At 42.8% G+C, this 21,697-nt stretch overlaps 1 protein-coding gene across 16 annotated transcripts in view; it reads right to left on the bottom strand.

Moving 5' to 3' along the window:
• The window catches only part of FER (FER tyrosine kinase), a 395,630-nt gene that overhangs the window by 252,126 nt on the left and 121,807 nt on the right, over positions 1-21,697 (bottom strand). The window contains exon 13 of one of the 16 annotated variants that reach the window (XM_043514888.1): positions 17,747-17,768. The exons of the other annotated variants lie outside the window; for them this stretch is intronic. Within the exon in view, the coding sequence (XP_043370823.1) occupies positions 17,766-17,768 (3 nt within the window). The 3' untranslated portion in view covers positions 17,747-17,765. Of the gene's footprint in view, positions 1-17,746; positions 17,769-21,697 lie in introns of those variants that run through there. 16 annotated transcript variants of the gene reach the window in all.

Below are 21,697 nucleotides of genomic sequence, written 5' to 3'. Positions count from 1 at the left end.
CCATCATTGGAATATGTTGCAGCGTACCACTGAGTCTATCTCCCATTTGTGGTCGTGTGGGAATCTGCAGCTGAGACTGTCCACTGAAATTGTAACATTGCGGGAAATTCACCAGTTTCATAGCTTTAATGTTTTCATACAAAGGGAGGGCAATCTGACACTTCCTTGATGGTTTATGTAATATATGCAGGCTATACTGTACATCATGACTTTTTGTGTGTACCTCTGATCATCGCCAGGAAGTGAGCACACATGTTCCTGATTGCTCTGAGTTCAAGCAGATTGATTTGAAGCTATGTCTTAGATGGAGACTATTTGCCCTGTACTGTGAGATCATTGAGATATGTGCCACATCCTCTGAGGTCAGTGGTGAGGAGCAGTGATGGGAGAGGTTGAGCGAACAGGATTTCCACCCAGATGTTTGCTGGGTCTTTCCACCAATTCAAGGATTGTTTGATTTAGGTGGGCATCAATACAGTTTGTCTAGGTTGGCTTTGTTCGGTCTGTAAATCAAACTGAACCAGAATTGGAGGCATCTCATGTGGAGTCTGACATGAGGTATCGCAGATGTGCCACAGCTGGGTGTCCCAGAAGCTGAAGGCAATATCTGGCTGATATTTGGGGGCTGGACTGCATTATCTTCTTAAGCATGGAGACTGAGGAATGTGTGATGTGGGAGGAGCACTCTCGCTTAGACAGAATTCAAGTCTGCTCCTATATAGTCTAATCTCTGTACTGGTATTAATAGCAATATTTGTGCATTGACTTGCAAGCCCAGATTCTTGAGTAGATCCAAAGTTGTCTGCGTAACTGGCTAGGCTTCGGCAAAGGAACATGTCCTGAGGAGGCAATCGTCCAGGTAATGGTAAATCATCATGTCCTGGGAGTGTAAGTGGGTCGCCATCACCAAGAGGACCTTAGAGGGAGTACTCAGTACTGGTAGTCGTCTTGGCTTAGTGTGAATCTGAGGTATCATTGGTGACTCAGTATGATCAAAAAGCGGAAGTAAGCATCTTGAAGGTTGAGGGCACAAGAACCAGTCTTCCTTTCTAACGCTGGAATAATCATCGCCAATGTGACCATACTGAACTTTTGACCCCTGACAAATTTGTTGAGCACTTCGAGGTCTAGCATGGGTCTCCAATGTCCCTTTTTCTTGGGCATCAGGTAGTATCGAGAGTAAAAGACTTTGCTTCTTAGATGTATGGACACTGGCTCTATGCTGAGGAGATGATCGACCTCTTTTCATAGAAAGCTCTCGTGAGAAGGGTACCTGAAGAGGGACGAGAAGGGCATGGGGCTGGGGGGGGGTGAAGTGGATCAAGTACCCGTCTTGAATAATCTCCAACACCTATTTGTCAGAGGTTACTCATTCCCAAGTGCTGCAAAATGGGTGAGACAGCCTCCATAGGGATGAGAGAGGTTTTCCAGCATCACACAGCATTGAGGAGAATGGTCTGCAGGCATCTCGACCAACCTATCAAAACTGTCATTTTGAGGTGAATGGTTGTTGAGAGCCAAAAGTATGTTGAGAGCCTGGTGGTTTGTTTGGGGAACCTGGACTGCTTTCTCTGGGGCTCATACAATCTTTGAGATGAATATTGTGACAAATGGGGTATGAATGAATGCTGAGGACTATATTTTCTCTTCTGCCCAGGCATGTAGATTCCGAGCGATTGAAGACTAGCCCTGGAGCGTTTGAAAGTGTGGAGGAAAGTGTCTGTTTTTTCCGTTAACAGTTTTGTACCTTCAAAAAGACGGTCCTCCACAGTAGTTTACACCTCTTTGGGAAAACCAGATAAGTGCAGCCAAGGTACTCCTCTCATCACTACGGCAGTAGAGATGGAGTATGCTGCCGTGCCAGCTGCGTCGAGTACGGACTGGAGTGATGTCTTTGCCACCAGTTGGCCTTCATTAATGATGGTTTTAAATTGTTCCTTGTGCAAATCTGGGAATTGCTAAATAAAGGAATAGAGTTTTGAGTAGTTTATGCAATCATATTTTGTCATTAAGGCACGACAATTCGCAATACGAAACTGAAGAGTGGCTGATGAATATGTTTTACTCCCAAAAAGATCTAAGCACTTCCAGACCCAGTCATAGGGGGTGGATTTGAGATGGTGCTGGCAGCCTCTTGAGTTCACCGTGTCCACAATGATAGAATTGGGAGGTGGATGGGAGAAGAGAAATTCTGTCTCTTTTGCTGGCATGTAATAATTTCTGTTGGCCTGTCTGCATGTTGGTGGACCAATGCAGAAGTCTGCCATATGAGTTTGGCAGGGTCCAAGAGGGCCTTGTTAATAGAGAGGGCTACTCTGGATGAGATAGAAGAATGTAAAATGTCCACTAGTTTGTGGTGTGACTCAGTCAACTTCTGTAGTGGTATCTGCAGTGCCTTGCCATCAGCTGGACCGCTCCTGAAAAAGCTTAAAGTCATCTGCCAATGATGGTGGAGGGGGCATCCATATCTTGTCTGGTGATGACTTCCTCCTCCACTCCATCCTCTTGTTCCTCTCAGTTATTCAGGGGGTTTAAGTGCCCTCAATGCTGCAGCCGAAGAGGATGTCCCCTTAGCTCTTGATAGGCAAGAGTAGAGCTATGGGAGACACGGTGTCTGTGTGCCTGCCAAGGGTTTCAGTAGGGCCATTGAGAGGGTGGGAAGGGGCCCAGTAGTTGGCACCATGGCTTCCCATACCAGGGAGGCTGAGGATCAGAAGGATGGTACAGTTGAGGTCTATACCGGAGTTGAGCACCATAGAGTAGGTGAGAAGTGTGGCAGGAGACCATGTTCTCTTACTCACTATCAGACTCAGTGGACAAAAACTGGAGCGCATGTCATGATGTTGCCAGTGACTCTGGAACTCCAGGTAAACTTGGTACTGGGGCCCCAATTCCGAGTAGCAGAGAATCCAGTGCATCAGACACTGAAAGGTCTGTCACATACCTGAAGTACAGCTGTGCCAAAGGCATCGGTACCAGAGATGGTTGTCAGTGAAGAGATCTGTGCACTGAGGGAGCCAGTGATGTGGACCTGATAGCATGGTTCGCCAATGCCTGTTGTGCTGAAGACAGTACCAACATCAGTGTTTGTACCGAAGAAGCCTTGCCCAAGGTGGATTCTGAGTGCAAAAAATCTTTAGTCAGTACTGATGAATCCTTGCCTATGCCCATTGGGTCCTTAGGCAGCCCAACATGCTCTGTCAGACCTGGTCTGGTCTGGGTACCAGACTTCGACAACTTCAGTGCTGTCGGTACTGATATCACCAAGCAAACCAGAGGTCATTTTCAGCTCAGGGCTTGCTGTGGGGGACTGTCGGCCCTTTTCTTAGAAGCCTTGCATGAGTGGCTCGTGGGCACACCTCCCTTAGAAGTAGAGGGTTGCTGAAGGGCCACCTCTATTAGTAGGAGTTTGGAGTCTTGGCATTCTATCCTTTCTGGATCTGGGTTTCAGTTGTTGGCACAAACTAATTTCTGTAGTACCTGGTTCTCTCCCAGACAGTGGACGCACTGAGAGTGTGTTAGTCAGCCACCTGGATAGATTCCTTGCAACTAAGACACTTCTTGAAGCCTAGTAAAATAGGCATACCCTGTCCAGGGGGATCCCCCCATGGGTGGGGGAGGGGGGTGAAGGAAAACGAAGTCTAAAATAAAGCTTTTGAGGTTTAGGGGCAATAAAAGATAAAGAGGTAAAGAAAAGGGAAGCTCCAAAATGATAGCTAAAATTAACAATTCTAAAGTTAACAATCCACTAATGGTCACCTAAAGCTCCATCTCTAGCCAGGGCAGTTGAGAAGGAACTGAGGAGGGTTCGCCCTCACAGTGTAGGTTAGCCTTGTGGCAGAGTACAGTGCTGGGGGAAGCAACTAATGCGCAGGCCAAACAGACACTACTACCAAAGTTCTCCCATCAACAGTGCAGGGCCGCAGACACATCTACAATGGAGCACCCAGAGGGACACTACTTGAAAAATATTGTTTTGGATCTTTCCAGAACATCTTTCAGAGTAGCAGCCGTGTTAGTCTGTATTCGCAAAAAGAAAAGGAGTACTTGTGGCACCTTAGAGACTAACAAATTTATTAGAGCATAAGCTTTCCGATGAAGTGAGCTGTAGCTCACGAAAGCTTATGCTCTAATAAATTTGTTAGTCTCTAAGGTGCCACAAGTACTCCTTTTCTTTTTCTAGAACATCTTGTTTAAACTAATATGTCCAGGCTAATTCACACTAGCAACTGGGAGACACAAATTGGATTATGAAATTTGGAGTATGTTGTATCCTTTAAAGCAGTGTTTCACGAACTTGGGACGCCACTTGTTCAGGGAAAGCCCCTGGCGGGCCGGACCCATTTGTTTACCTGCCACATCCACAGGTTCAGCCGATCACGGCTCCCACTGGCCGCGGTTTGCCACTGCAGGCCGATGGGGGCTGCGGGAAGCAGCATGGGTCAAAGGACGTACCAGCAGCCGCTTCCCACAGCCTCATTGGCCTGGAGCAGTGAACTGCGGCCAGTGGGAGCCGCGATAGGCCGAAACTGCGGACGCGACAGGTAAACAAACCGGCCTGGCCCACCAGGGGCTTTCCCTGAACAAGCGGCATCCCAAGTTTGGGAAACACCGCTTTAAAGCACAGAACAGAATAAGGGGCAGTGCTCTAGGGATAGCACCAGAAGGGATTCTGCCTCAGAAAGGCATGTGTCTCTGTACTCTATAACACATAAGGCGAGTGTATCTGCTGCCATTCATTAATAGAATGTAGTCTGTTCCCTCTGCAGGTTGATGTAGAAAGAAGGGGTTGGTATCCCCTCCACCTCTTTTGGGCACCATGTATCTGTGGAGGAGGAGGGATGTACTCCCTGTACTCCTGAGTGTAAAGACTGCAACCATGCATGGTCCTTAAAAGGGCTAGTGACTGCTATGGAACTAATATATTCATTATTATATGAATACTGATTTGTAATAATAATTGAACCATTGCAACAGTTTTTCAGGGGGTCATAATAAATAATGCTATAATGTGGTTTTACAATGCATGGGGTTTTTTAACAACATGTGATATAAGTGCCTTTTAAGACATAAGTGTCGTAAAATAACATGATTCAGTTAATTTTTTTTTAGAAAACTATTTACAGGTATCATTAAACAACCAACACATTCAATATACAGTAGAATATCAGTAGTGAAATTTTTGTATATAAGCAGTGAAACAAGTATGTTCTAAAACTTTTTTTAAAAATAAATCATTTCGATACTTTTGCAATCTCTATGCCTCCAAGCTACTTAGAATATGACTGTGTGACCTGAGAGATTTTAGCACCTCAACTTTCAAAAGCAACTAGGTTATTTAAAATTATTCAATATGGATAACTGGTAACTGTACCCCGCTTTAAAATGCAAATGTTGAAAGATACTGCAAATTCTTTATCACAATAAAACAGAAGACTGACAGAATTAACCTTGATCCGCTTTAATAAGATAGGGAAGAAAATATGGTCTTAACCAGTGTAGCTTTCACATTAACCATATTAAAGGATAAAGTGACACTTTCAGAAACTGAGACAGAGATATACAATCTAAGTAGATAAATGGAAATAGCCAAATGGATTTTAAACAGACAGTACAGTTAGAATTTTACACTTCCATCTGGTTTCAACAAGTTTGTCAGTTTATTAGCAAAATCAATGTGTGCATTAATGTAAGATATAGCAATTTCATGAAAGCTGCAACATGCAATACCCTTAACAAGAGATCTGAGCTATACTTAAACGAGGAACCTGTGTGGGATACCTGTCTGTAATTACTTAAATTAACAGTTAACAAAAATTCCACTATTCCTGAATCTGTATGATTAGATTTTAAAAAAGTATTTTAGAGCAAATATTTGGAGAACAGAAATTCAATATTATATACTATTTCAAATTAAGTACTTGTCTAAATAGCAAATCTTTCCAAACATATGCAATTAACATGCAGTAAAAAGTGATCATGTATGTAGGCATACTGCACATAGGTGGTTTCCACCTTGCTCTGAACAGAATCTACACACCTAAATTTAGTTCTACTTGCATCCCATATTGGGCTTGGCTTTACATACAAGTCAAATGAAAAGTGTCAACCTAAGATTTCTCTCCACTTTTATCTGTTCATGGAGGTATGTCGCGTTTCACCTTTGTTAGACCCAAGTTCCCTCTGGCCAGAAATAGGGGCCTCATCTCATCTCCCCTCTATCCAAGGTAAAGTTAACAAGCTGTACTTGCAAAGTGAGTCAAAATGAATTTGTCAGCATCTTGCAGAATTTCAACACTGGCTATACCTGGATGGGTCAACAGATAAACCCTTCTATCCTGCTATATTTATTATACACAAATTATTATTTCTGGTTCATCTGGGATAGTGTTAGAGAAAAACTTTGTATAAAAGAAATGAATATGGGAAAGACAGGCTGACTTGGGTCACAATGCTACCACACAATGGTACTGGTAAATCATCTAAAAGTACAAATACTAAAAATTGCAAAACAAGCTGCCCTCCCATTTTTATTTGTATAAATTTAGCAGCATCAGCATTAGACACGGGATTAGCAACAAACATTTAAGCTGTACAAACATTGCTTAAAACTAACATAGCTCCATCAGGTAAAGTGATCTTGGCAGTATGTAAATAAATCACTAAGCAGGGAAGTTAGAGACTGTTCACCATTTTATCCTGAGGGAACCAACAAGTCCTGGCAGATTGCGTAAGTACTCAGATAAGCAAAAGTCCCCTCCATCATATTGTTCTCCTTAAAAGTAAGCAGTACGGTAAGTAACTCATACAGACTGCTGATCAGAGGAGCTACAAGCTGAAGGAGTATCAGTGGCACCTGCACAAAGACCCAACTGATGACAAAAAATTGTATGAACAGACATCAAAACTAGGCAGAGACAGAAGGCTCACTCTAAGAAGGAATCAAGTGAAGCAGACAGTGTCCCCCCAGGATAAAAGACATGCAGATGCCAAAGCAGAGAAGATTGGGGAATACTAAGGGTGGCATAAAAGGCAAACTTAGAGGACAGATTGAGTCCCAAGATTGGAAACCAGAGTGTATGAAAGTAAGACACACAATGCCACAAATCCCACTGTATGCAGCTCCTAGTCCTACATTAACCAAACCTTCTTTTTGTGGAGTTTACAAGCATCACAGGAGCCAAGTCTTTTTCTACCCTCAAGAGGGCTAGTCCTTTATATCTAAACACCAGTAAAACCATGTGGCTCCACTAGAGGAGAGCTGAAGCATGAAGAAGAGACCTTCACCCTCTCTGGTGAGCTGGTCATCCATGGCCCCATTATGAGGCATAGTTTTACACACAACCAATCCACAACTTTTGCCTGGTGACATCAGAATGGTCCTTCCAGTACCTACAAGGAAAGCAAAGAAACTGCAGCTTCATAATTCACAACTGTGTTTTCAATAACTGCGCATATACACCTGTGTGCTGCATTGTGCACCTCCTTAGATAGGAAAAGAGTGTCAACAAATAGAGAATAAGCTAGTAGTCACCTGGGAAACAACACAGTATAAATCATGTCAGATTGAGAAAGTGTTCTAATTATCTTTTTTTAAATATACAGGTGTATCATGCAAGTTTCTGCAGGCTGCAGTGTCATACACAAATCAGCAAGAGACTACCGCAGAAAAGGGTGCACCTCATAATGTTGTGGCTGGTTCTTGTCATGATAACTGTAATATCACTCTTAGGACATGTCTACACTGCAATATGAAGTCGACCTTTGTTCGGTCAACTTATAGCCACTGCAGTAATTACTGCAACAGCTGATGTCCACATTACCCTCCTTCTATCGGTGGTGTGCATTCTCACCAGGAGCTCCGCACAGCTCCCCCGTCGGGAGCCCAGCTATCCTCCAGGGTTCTTGCCTCTCTGCACTCAGCCAGGAGTGGGGGAGGCAGCTACCCAGGGCTTCTCATCTTCGGCAGGGAGATCCACGCTTGGAGTCCAGTCGGCTACCATGCTCCCGTCAGGGAACCAGGACCCTGTGGGGAGGAGAAACAGGGCTCCCAGTGGGGAGCAGGGAGCCCAGGTGACAGCCCAAGCTGCGAGCCTAGGTGGCAGCCTGGCTTGGAGCAGAAACCCGGTAGTAGCCCAGCTGTGGAGCCGGGAGCTGGCTTTCTTGCTAGAACCATTAAATTGACAAAACAGCCAACAGACAACGTATACAGTGTCTATACAGACACTGAATTGCCCTAACTACACCAACGTAAGCCCTACGCCTCTCATGGGTGTAGTAGGACACTTACATCCGTCGGAGCAAGTTTGTAATGTAGACACTGACATAAATCAACATATGTTGCCTTATGTCAGCCTAACACTGTAATGTAGACCAAGCCTTAGTGATGTATTTTACCACATTTTAAACACCAAACGTATATTCTTGAAGGGAGTTAGTGTGGAGACTGTTAGCATGACTTTACTTCTATTTTTCTGTAGATTCATAGTTTAAGACCAGATGCAGGTCAGGGCTGGGTAGAATAGATGGTACTTGCTATCCCTCTCAGGAGCCTAACAACATTTGTTTAACTAAAGCATAACTCGTGTTTTCAGGAAGATATACTTAGCCAGAAGGCATCCAGTAGACATCAAGAGACAGAAAATCCACCTGTTCCCTCGATAGTTTTTTGCAATGGTTAAATACCTTATTGAAAAACTGCACCTTATTTCTAATCTGAATTTGTCTGGCTTCAGCTTCCAACTATTTGTTCTTGGTATACCTTTCTCTGCTAGACTAGAGAACCCTTTAATATCTAGTATATCTCCTCATGGTGATGCTTATATGCTAATCAAGTCACCTCTCAATCTTCTTTTTGATAAGCACAACATATTGAGCTCTTTAAAGCTCATATTGTAAGGTATTTTCTCCTCTAATTATATTTGTGGTTCTCTTCTGCACCCTCTCCAGTTTTTCTATATCCTTTTTAAAAACTGTGCACATTATAGCTTTTCCACTTGGCTCAAACTCTAAGATTACATGTAGTACCACACCCCTTAAACAAAGGGTAAGCTGCAAGCAGGAAGTGTGATGATGTGTCCTCCCCTCACAGGCATGAACAGGTTAAAAATGACTGGCTAATCTTATAGGCAGCAATTGGAGGAGAGCCAACAAAAGATAAAGTCTAACTGAAGATGAAGAACTGCTGGGAAGGGGCAGGGGCAGGCTGGGCTTGTAAAAAGCCAGGAAGTTGACAGCACAAGGGGGCTGCAGGGAGGAGCTTTGCAGTCACTAGAAAGAAAGGAAGTTAGCTATGGACAAGGAGAAGTTCTATGGGGAGACTAAACTCTGGATCCTGCCCTGGACTAGAGAGTCTGGAAAGAAGCCAGAGGTGCTTTAAGTATTTGGATTGTGAATAAATTATTGGAAGATCCAGGAGGAAACTGATGGTAAGATGCCGGCAAAGCCACGCCATGAGGGGGTGTGCTCTGGGTAGAACTCTGCCACCAAGTGATTGGCTTCACATGGATTTCCTGAGATTGGGAAGCTACCAAGTTTGTGATATATCTAACACGATAAAATATACTGAATAAAATGGCATTATGCAGCAATAATAGGATTCTTTCATAGTGCCACTGATGATAGTATTGAACCTAGAGTGCTATACTGTGATACAGCAGGGCCAGAGAGCAGCAGGAGAGTGATCGATGGGAGGTATAAGCCCCAGGATGATCAGAGCCTTATTCCCTGTGGACTGAGAGGTTACTACAGGTTAATAAGAGCACCTGGAGCCAATTAAGGCCCCACCTGAAACTTAATAAAAACTCCTGCTTCAGTCAGACAAGAGAGAGGAAGGAGAGCTGACCGTAGTTTGGAGGCATAGTGGTTTTGACCAGAGAATCAGAGTACCGGGGAAGGAATACCATGCCAGGACAGAGGGACTCCTCCAGTACAGAAGACAGAGAAACCCTGCCCAAGGGGAAAGAAAGTAAGAAGTCTGTGAAGCTGAAGAGGCTGAGACCGAAGTACAGGGTGGATCATGGACCCTTTCCCATTCCCCTGCTCTCCCCCTTCAGGGCACTAGCAGAGCCCAAAAATAGGGGCAAGGATGACACACTGACCCACCACACCAACAAAAAGCACAGGACGCACCACAATAGCCTTGGCCATTTGCCACACTACTAAGGCATGGCAATTCCATCTCACTATTGTGGAAGTTTCCTTGTTCACTTTTGCACAATTTGCTATTGCTGGTAAATACTATTTAAAAGAGAAGGGCAAGGATTTAATGTGCTTTTGAAATAAATTTAATATTACCTTCATGACTGATGGGAACATAGAACTTCTGCTAAAACTGTATATTTTACTTCATATTTGACCTAAGGAATAACAATGCTGCTATGGGTTGGGTTAAATCTTGTTATAGGTAGGGTGTAACAGCCACCTTTCGTTCAGATTAAATGTATAGCAATGTCTGAAACAATAGCAGCAGCACACAAAACACTAGTTCACGGAAAAGCTTGAGTAGAAGCTGAAATATGTGGCCCAACTGGCTTCAAATGCAAGGGCCGCGGCTTTGATTGGTGGAACTGGTTCCGTCTGTGTGCACGTGGGAGAGAAAGAAGCAGGCAGAAAACACACCAGAGAAGGGGTGGGGGGAAAGGGGGGAAAGAGAGAAAGCCAAGCAGACACAGCCTGGAAGCACAATGTATAGCCCTGGGAGAAGCCCAGAGAGAGGGGCTTGGGGTTGGGTTGCTGGCTAAAAGGGGCTTGAATCTGTGAACAAGGATAGCGTCTCCATTGTTTGATTTGTCCTGTATTCAGGGAACTAAACTTTGGACATTAACAAAATTACTTCAAAGAAAATATCTGACGCACACCAATTTCTCCTCCTAATTGTAACAACCTGTTCCGTACAGTAGTCCCAAAGGTTTCTCTCATTTGATGCCAATGCCGACAACCTGTGCAACAATAATCACAGCTCAACACCACCAAACTCTCAATTTTTCTCCCTCTGGCTCTTAACTAACCTACAGGGCAACTACTTGAGCACTGACTTGCAACTTTATTTGCTTTGCTAACATTTACTAGAATATCAGCTAACTAGTTTCTGCTCATTATTGCTCCCTACAAATAAGATATCTTTACAGGCGTACAGGAAGAACAGAAAATACAAAATAGACAAATATACTGGGTGAAACCGATGACCTTTTTGGCAAAAATTCATGACTTTTTTCACCAATTTGTTTCATATTATTGTGGACTACTCCATGTTTAGATATTTTTTTTAAACACAAATTTCAGGGTACTGAAAAACATTCACAATTATTCTTGACTGATTAGTAGAGTTGGCACCACTTGACTACTGGATTTAATTCACTTCCTCTGAATTAAATCTTGGCTAAGAGGTGTAAGTGTAACTGATAGTTGCCTGCTAAGCGTATGGACTGAGCTCAGAATCGCATAGCTCTTTGATCCACACTTTGTCCTTGATGGGTAACATCATGGGCCTATACTCCCACTAAGTGAACCATCATATTTCCTGGAAAAATACCTTTACTTTGCAAAGTCCTTTAATAAAAGATGCTATCTGGCAATGCAAGATTTTGAGGCAGCCAATTTTTTCTTGGCTGCTCCCTACCGAACAGTCTTCCTAAATTATACAAATCTACCTTCTGGCAACCACACAGTGAAAATCCCTTGCCTTCTGGGATTTAGGGCTTCAGAAAAATAAAAGCAAAACAATGTCTTGCTTCCAACGAAATTTTGAATTCACTTTCAGAATGAACTTGTATCTAATGAACAGAATAATTCAGTCCCTATGAATTGGAAAGTTATTCACTTAAAAAAACCAACAGATAAATGCACAAACACCACTTTGAAAATAAAGCAAAAAAGAAAAGACTTTTGATCATTAGTTGAAAGAAAGAAAGAAATTGTTCTAAACACCACTTTGGTAAGCGCTTAAAGAATAAAATTTTATTTTAGGGTCTGATACTCTGGATTTTTCTCTTCAGAATACAGTACCTGTCATTTTCAGAAACTTCAGGTCATCAAGTATCATACTAGTGACATATTTTGTTATTTTTCTTAGATTGTCCCAATGACCGCTTCTCAAATAAAATGTATGTTCCTTCCAGGGCTTTGTCTAGTCACTTCTGAAACCTTTTCTAGAATGGTCTTTCTGACTCACACCACATGCCAAACAGCACTCAGACTTGACAGCAGGCTTTAAAGGTGGTCTTCTACCCTGCTTGTAGTAACAAGACAAAAACCTATTGAAAGTAGCCTTCATTTTGATGGGGGGAAGTCTGTAGTTTGGAATGCTGGATGAGATCCTGGTGAAAGAGTTACTAATATTGCTATCTTTCAGTGGAAACAGTACAGAGAAACTGTGCTTCACGCTAGATACAGTTTAAGTGAGGTCACTCAAATAGGGCTGTATGTAGACTCCATCCAATAATTATTTCACTCGTACCACCACCAGTATATTCTGTGAATACTCAAGATGCTGATAAGGTGTTGAATAACGTTGATAAATCTCTGGATTTTTTTTTAATCAGTATGCTGGTGTGATTTGTTTAGACCTATGAAGACTAAGTGCTTAGGCTGGATCACCAGGAATACAGCAAATATTTTTATCCAATAACGAGACTCTTCTAGGGAGAGATTTCATTTTCTTCAGAACCAAGACTGTTTGAATTTTCCTGTTCTTTTGGGAAGTATAAAGAGGATGGAAAACAAACATGTATCTCTTTATTTTGCTGGTGTTACACAGATGGTTTCTAGCTCTATATTTGTTAGGACTTCAAATAAAAATGGTTACTTAACCTAATCTTCTAGATGTTTTGTCCACATGGATCCCACTCTGGGTGCACATGTACCCCATGCAAGTGAGATTGGATTCTTTTACCCAATAGCATCTGTAGGAGCTGAACCTGCGCCTACACGACTTAAGCCCCCTCCCCCGCCCCAACTGGAGGGCATAAAAGACAATTTGGGTTCAACCTTCCCTCAGTTCTGTAACCAATACAGAACCCCAGAGAAGTAGGTCTTCACAGTAATGTAGAAGGGCAGAAAATGGGATCCATGTGCACAATCTTCTCAAAGAACAGTTTACAGTAAGGTAAGTAATTGTTCTTCCTCCTTTGAGTATTTTTCCACATGGGTCCCAATCCCAGTGACTGACAAGCAGCTAGATGTTTGCTCAGCAGTGGGTATTAGGAGTCTTAATTAAACAGGGGCTGTAGGATAGTCCTACCAAAACAGACATTTGATCTAGAAACCTCCACTAAAGAACAGAGTCTTGTATAAGTATGGACCAAACTTCACATAGCTGTCTTACAAATTTCAGAAACAGGGACATTCTTCAAACAGGCAGATGAGGCTGCCTGAGCTCTATTGCAGAGATTCCCAAACTTTTCTTATTGCATACTCCCAGGTCTATAAGCTGCCACGTATCCCAATCCTTCTCATCACTGATACTTTGTATTCTTCTTAACACTACATGTCCTTAGCTATTTGTCCATATTTCACTGCTACATACAGGTATAATTATAGTGTGATGTATACAACTGAAAAAGAAACCCTGTACAAGACCCAAGGGTAGATCCCTGTGGGACCCCACCGGATATGCCCTTCGAACTTGACTGTGAATCATTCATAATTACACTCTGAGCAGTGTTCCCTCTAATTTTCCACACCCATGTGTAGAATAAATTTTGTTAGGTGCACTAATATGAAGGTGATGTATGACACATCAACTTCATATTGGTACACAACAAAATTCATGTGGTGGGGTGGGGCCGAGGAATTCTTATGGGAGGGGGCTCAGGGCTGGGGCAGGGGGTTGGGGTGCAGGGATGTGAAGGCTCCATATGGTGGTGCGGGCTCTGGGGTGGGGCCGGGGTTGAGGGGTCTTGCTGGGGGTGTAAGTTCTGGGGTTGGGCTGGGGAGGAAGGGCTCAGGGCTGGGGCAGAGGGTTGGGTGCAGGCTCTGGGGTGGGGCCAGGTATGAGGGGTTTGGGGTGCAGGCGGGTGCTCTGGGGCTACAGTGGGGAGAAAGGACTCCCCACAGCACACACTCCCCGCAGCAGCACCTTGGCTGGGGAGGGAGGGGGGAGAGGCACCTGTCCCTGCCGCAGGAGCTCTGGGGCTGGGGCTGCAGAATAGCCGCCCCTCCCCCAGCCCCAGCAGGTCTGGGGCATGGGAGGGCCACCTGGGCCGCCCCGGGTCTGGGCCACTCCACAGTGCCCCGTCTATGGCTGTGGCCGGGCTGCTCCGCAGTCAGGCCATGCAGCACCGCACCAGCCACACCTGGGGCCAGCCTGGGCCCGATCCAGCCATAGTTGGGTCCAGGCCACAGGGTGAATTGAGGCCAGGGGAACGATGCCCCTCCCCTGGCAGGTCCCCGGGCAGGTTCCCTAAGTGCTTCCGTGGCGCTAAATAGACTGCTGCATGGCTGTGCCACCACACAGCTTACAGGGAATTTAGTCTCTGAGTACAGTTTTCCAACTAGCTGCACACCTATCTTATAGTAGGTTCATCTAGGCTATATTTCTCCAGTTTATGAGAACGTCATGTGAGACAGTATCCAAAGCCCTACAAAAGTTAAGATACATCATATCTACTGCCTCCCACCATCCATAAGGTTTTTACTCTGTCAAAAAAGGATATAAAGTTGGTTTGACGTGATTTGTCCTTGACAAATCCATGTTGACAATTACTTATTACCTTATTTTCTTTTAAGTGTTCACAAACTGATTATTTGTTCCACCATCTTTCCAGGTATCAAAGTTAAGACGACCCATCTATAATTCCTGGATTAATAAGTAGTCCAATAGCACTGAAAGGGATGTTGTCCAGGGAGACAGCTGATGCTGAAATGCCAAAATAGAATACTTTTCAATTAGGTTTATAAGTCAGTCTTTCCTGCTTTGGAACAGAATGTTCTGAACTTCAGCTCAACAGTTTCCTTCAGTGGATGTTAGCCTGTCAGTACCCAGGCTGTCTGATGTAATGATGATAGGAAAAAGAGCAGGAGCTGACCTATTTTCTGTGAGACTATATCAGACAAAGCAGGTAAGGCGACATAGAGCTGTGGTGAGACGGTCACCATATCTAAATACAAGAACTGTGCAGACCATCCTGGGTCTATCATAATCATCAGTTCTACATTTTGCATCAGCTTTCTCAGGACCTTGGTATCATGGGGACTGGCAGGAAAGCATACATCAGTCCCGGTGACAAGGGTTGAGAAAGACATTTGACAGGAAGCTCAAATTGTCTGAATCTGATCTTATGTACAAGGGGTGCATGTGCACCAAGTGTGGGATCCATGCAGGCAAATAATTGAAGAATGAGCTTTTCATTGAAAGGGGATTCTATAGAAAAGCCTTGGTAGAGCATCAAGAAGCATTTGATCAAATAAGACGTGTACAGCTTCAGAGATGTATGTACTGGTCATAAACAGAGATGGATCATTTGTGATGAAATTGGAGGAGGATGCCTCCAAGGGCAGCAGGTTCTTGCATCTGGTGAATGCCAGAGATAGTTATGGAAATAGGAAGTGATAGAGGGGTGTCTCAATACCTGTTACCTGCTACTCTGCAAAGACCGGGACTGATAAGAACAAAACTTCAAACTCTCTTTTCTCTCTGTACTACTTGTTGTTTCAATCATTCCTTCAGCATCAAAAATGATTACATCTTTGATTCTCCTGGGAGAACTGGTATTTTAAAGGAGGCAAGCAGGATAGGTGAGCACTTTTTTAAAGAAAGGGTGACCAAAAAATGAAAGAAAATACAAAAAAAGAAGAAATAAGTAAGATGGAAGAAGATCAAAAAGGACAGGACCTATAGTCAGTGGAACACATTCAGCTACAAAACTATGTAACAATATTTAAATGAGACTAAACAAAATGTGTGTTATGATCACCCATTATTTTAAACAATAAAGCAACTTGCTTTTTCTATTAACTATTTTAAAATGCTTTGGAACAAAGGGGAAGCATGTTTTTTTAAATCTCAAGGAAGATTTTTCCCCAAGATCTCTGAATGAAATAGTATTCTATCTTTGATCAACTGACATTTTATTTCCACTTTTTCCTAAAATCCTGAGGAAAAATACTGCTTCACTTATACTTACAATGAAAAGAAATAATAAATCCAACCAATGAGATTGTAATGGGTAAAAATATTTAAAATGGCTTGATAAACTAGTGCAGTGCTTTGAAATATGGGAGATATGGGTTAGATTGCCATTCCCCATTTCTCACTCCCTGGAGGGATGGGGTCTAAGAGAAATCAAACTCAGGTCTCCTGAATGGCAGATCAACGCAGAAAACACTGCCTAGGCCACCAAACTAGGCCAAAAATGAGAGTTTTGATTAATAAAATGAGTTTACAGCCTATGATTTTGCCATAGATCCTTCATATGACACAGGAAGAGGTCAAGAAGGATGTTGTACGTCAGATTTTAAAACTTTTGGAAGCATACGTAAATAAATTTTCTTCAATTACTTTTAAACGGGGTTGATTTTTAAACAGGCTGCTTCAAAAACCATAGACATGAGACTGCCACCATTATGAAGGACTTTTACCCTGATGGCTGCAGGAAATTCATTTGACCTGAAGCCTATTACTATGACAAAAATTGTAAGAGTTCAGCATAGCAAGTGATGATTGTTTAGAAAGTATCACTACTACTTCTTCCCCTGACCAAACACTTGAATATTTGTTTGAAGGCAACATATGTTTTCTGTTCAAATGGGTCTCAAGGACCTTTTTTACTGGAATGATTGTTTTGCAGCCAATTCCTAAGACAGCAGCATTCATTAGATAAACAATAGCTTTTTCCTCTGGGAACTTGAAAAGCTCTTCAAGTGTTTTTAGATTCACTCACTACTTATACACTATTACTGCACTAGAAATACTTTCAAGAGCTCTGAAACCTGCTCTCATCTGGTCACCTCTCAGCACTGAAAGAGCTTGTACATGCTCCAGTTTCAGGCAATAACTACTCTTTTTATTTCTAATAATATTCCCTGGTCTCAGTACCATGTCATTTAAATCCTCCTTATTGCTCATTTCCCGTTTCCTTGAGCAGGACTGGAACACTATAGGGATTTTTCTAATAAAGTATGCTGGCTTTAGGAAGTTTAAAGCCTTTGACCTTGGTTCAATTGGAAGAATCCTGTAGATATTTCAGAAACTGCCAGGCATTTTCCTCACTGGAATGAGCACAGAAAGACTAATATGATTTATTATAATTTGTGAATTCTAGCCCAGTGGCTTGACATCCAGCTGGGGCAGGGTATGATTGGGCTTCTCTCTCTTACCTTATCATTTGAGGACCTTCTTTCCTCTGATGTATGTCCAGTAGGCAAGGAGGATTTAGAAGAAGTAGAGACGGAGGCCAGAGCATACTCGTTCTTATTACAAGAAGTGCAGAGTTCATTCTCCATGCTTGGTGGAAGTAACTGACATTTGGAGCATTTTTGCTCCATGGTTGGTTTTGACAGTGAACCAAAAACATACACCTCTGCTGGTGAACTGGAAAAGTAGTCCCAAAGCAAGATACCAATTAGATGAACTTTGTCTGGGAATGCCGCCAACAGAACAGTAGATATAATTCCCAAATTTGCAAATTAACATATGCAGTTTCTATAACTCTGCTTCCACTGCTGAGATGAAAATAAGATAGAGAAGGCACCAAAGCCACACCAACCTGATCCACAGTTTGTTTCTGTTCCCCCTCTGGCAGGAAAGTTTACTCTATAACCCTGAATTACTGGAAAGAAATGTTACAGGAACAAAGTAATTTATATTATAGATTTATAAGGGCTCTCCTGCCTCTCTCTGGTAAGTGCTCTCATGCACTGTTAGGATGATAAACAGATACCATGAACCAACAAGTTAGTGGTTATTTAATCCCAGAGACAGAGAAACAAGGGAGCCCTTTGATAATATATTACAAAGCACCAAAATATTTTCATTTTTCTCAACAAGCAACAAGAAATAGTTATTTTACTCTCCACCCTCAGAATTGTTGTTACTGCTGTAATGGCATATCCCAGAAGCTGACAGTTTCCTTGTGTATCTCTTTGAATGTGAAAATTCTACAGCATGAGGCAATACTGGAAAAAGAGGCACTTAAAACACTGATGATCTTCTCCTGTAACGGCATGTGTTAAAGAAAAATACATACTTAAGGAGTCATATTTATCAAAGGAGTCACTGACCTCATTATTTCAGTGCATTTTAAAAGATATATACCTGACTTTGGGAATTTTTGATTGTGGCTAGGGCAATACGATAGTTCAATCAATTGAACTAGAATCTGCCAAGTTAAAAACTGGACTGCATGGGAAGCTAAGAACAATGACTCAAGTGAGAGCTAGGAGGTCTGGTAAGCAGTGGTGAGCTGGAGCCGGTTCACACCAGTTCGCTAGAACCAGATGTTACATTTAGAAGCCCTTTTAGAACTGGTTGTTCCGCGAGGGACAACCGGTTCTAAAAGGGCTTCTAAATTTAACCGGCCAAAAGTGGCACCTTAGGAGCCCTGGAGCACCCACCCCAGCTCGCCTCCACCTGCTCCCCTGAACGCGCCGCCCCGCTCTGCTTCTCCGCCCCCCCAGACTTCCCGCGAATCAGCTGTTCGCGCGGGAAGCTGGGGCAGGCTGAGAAGCAGGCCGCGGCTTCCCACTTAGGCCCAGGGAGGTAGAAGTGAGCTGGTGCAGGGGGGCGCGAGGAGGGCCGCCTGTGCCACAGCAGATAACCCGGGGGAGGGAAGAGACAGGACACAGGTCCCCACCCCAGCTCACCTCCGCCACCCTCAGCCAGAGCAGGAAGCCACCGCCTGCTTCTCAGCCCTCCCCAGCTTCCCGCCAAACAGCTGATTTGCGGGAAGCTAGAGGAAGGGGTGGAGAAGCAGAGCGGGGTGGTGCGGTCAGGGGAGGAGGAGGAGCAGAGGTGAGGTGAGCTGGGGCCGGGCGCAGGCAGGGAGCTGCTGGTGGGGGCTCTGCACCCACCAAATTTTCCCCGTGGATGCTCCAGCCCCGGAGCACCCAGGGAGTCGGCGCCTAAGGCGCCACTTTTGATGTGATCAGTGGGGGAGCAGCCGCTCCCCCCCAGCTACGCTCCCCCGCCCCTAGGAGCCAGAGGGACCTGCCGGATGCACCCACTCGGTGGCCCACAAGACCCTCCTGCCTGGTTCTGGGGGCAGTCAGGGGACAAGGGAGGGGGGTGGATGGGGCAGGGGTCCTGGGGGGGCGTCAAGGAACATGGGGGGGTTGGATGGGGCAGGAGTCCCAGGGGGCAGGGGTGAGCAACGACCCCCTCATGGGGTGAGGAGGAAACCCGTTAAGATTTTGGCAGCTCATCACTGTCTGTAAGTCACACTATTATGAGAACAATAGGGTAATGGATGCAAGGGACCTAGGATGGGATTCCAGAGCTAAAATGTCAGCAGCCAGAAGCGTATTTTAAATGTTTGTAAATTGTTTTTAAAAGTATCACAAACATTTTATGTTTTCAAAACTCAAACTAAAGTATATTTTAATGAAAATGTGACAATCGGTATTTTCCCAACCTCAATGTATGATTCCACCCACGACCAGTGTGTACCATATTTTGCATAAATTTACCATGATGAACCACTAGCCATAAATATTTGATTTACCTGACCAACTGTTTTTGCAGTTAGTCTCGTTTCTAACTCAATCTGTTTATGCAAAGTTAATTCTGATTACGTTAAAAGTGAATGTCAAATATTAAAATGAATTGTGAAAGCAGTCAGTATTCGCCGAAGATGGATACTTTAAAAGTGGTTCTGTAAATATGTCAACAACTGGTACTAAGTTTCTTCAGTAATTTCTACTATAATAACAAAGGCGACAGAAATTTTCAAGTGTAAGGGATCTCATTTGAACATTTATTCTCTGTTATACCACTGTGTACAACTCAAGTAATGGAACCCTATTCTGGATGGAATGTCGGAGTTAAATCTACCCACAGAACCAGGAGCTAGTAAAATAGCAGTTATGTAGCTTTTCCTCTGGCTTTCATACCACAACCCCTATTCCAATGTCAGCCCCTCTGTGGCATTTGTATGTGGTCCTGGATTCTTTAGATCTAGGAAACCACAGACCTTACAACCCTTCTGGTTTACTCTTATCAGCGCCTTAAGATCCTGATACATGCAGGCGCCATCACAGACCCATTATGTAACATTTACACAGTGAATAGTAACTTTATGGTGCTTTCCCTGGATCTAGTCCGGTTGCACAGTTCTTATACAGGGTTTACATGGCAGAGAAGGACGTTGTGCTAGTTCTCTTTACTACAGGTAATTTTCACTCTTTATATACATAGCAAAGAATGACTCAGATGAGTTAGGATGATACAAAATGAAAACATACTGTCTTTTCCATACATATCCATACTTTATGATTAGCAATCTTTGTTCTAAAAGCATATGGTGATGAAGAACACTGTTTTTCTGGCACTTAGCTTCACCTTCCAGCAAATTTTTCAAATACAAGTGATTTTCTACACCAACATTCAGTTTATCAGTACCTCCAGTGTAATCCTGCAGTATGCAAGATATAACTCCTACAGCCACGTGGCCATGCTCAGATAACCGAACAATTTGAGTATGTTCTAAAGTGGACCTAAAGAAGCGCAGTTATCTTACCACAGCTTATTGCCCTGATGTGTCCTGTTTTGTTTTTAAAAGGTTACATTCTTAAAACAAACACAAATTAAAAAATGCTTTTAAAATATTCGCGAAAAGAAAATGAGTACTTGTGGCACCTTAGAAACTAACTAATTTATTTGAGCATAAGCTTTCCTGAGCTACAGCTCACTTCATCGGATGCAGCATTTCTTTTTGCAAATACAGACTAACACAGCTACTACTCTGAAACTTTTTAAAATATTGTTGCACTTAATATATTTTTTCATATTAATATTCAAAGAACTAAAACATTTTTAAATGACTGTTTCTATTAAGTTTAAATCTAAATGGAATTTCATTATTCCTTAAATAAAAGGAAAATTGTGTACTATAGAGTTTAGCTCCCAGATTCTCCTTAGGTAATTTATTTTAAAACCAATTAGAGCTATAAGCAGTCTCTGCTGAAAAATGGTTTGTCTTTGGTCCTGATACTGCATGGGCTGGCTTCAAGGGGACTGCTCCTGTTATTAGACCTAGCAGTGTTTGCAGATCCCTAGTTCCTAACACTAAACAAAGCCTATCACAACAAATATAAAGCTTGGTTTATATTATGATATAATATGAGCAATGAATGGCTGCTTTTTAATAAACTGGTAACCTACACACTTAGCCCAGATCTGCCTATTGATTACTACAATTTCCTTTTACATTTTTTTTTTAAAGATCACATAACTATCTATATACCATCCATTGAATTTTGACAAATATATTATGGTATTAGGTAATTTTTAAAAAATTAGTATTTCACTTATTTCTTTTTTCTAAATTATTATTTTCCTGTGATTTTGACATTACTGCACTTTAATGGAAGCCCACTATGAGTCTTCTAATTGTAAAAGAATACACTATTGTATAATTGTACAGTTATTCTAAGAACAGAGGTTCTAAATTGTAATGCTGGAAAATGCTTCAAATTCAAAACATTGCTCAATTATTTCATTTTAAATGTACATCCTGGGAACTAATTTCTAAAACTATAAAAT

The sequence above is a fragment of the Dermochelys coriacea genome, chromosome 5 (assembly GCF_009764565.3).
Source record: "Dermochelys coriacea isolate rDerCor1 chromosome 5, rDerCor1.pri.v4, whole genome shotgun sequence".
NCBI classification, from domain to species: Eukaryota; Metazoa; Chordata; order Testudines; family Dermochelyidae; genus Dermochelys; species Dermochelys coriacea.
Note: the sequence above shows the minus strand (reverse complement) of the source record. Positions and strands in the feature narration are given on the sequence as shown.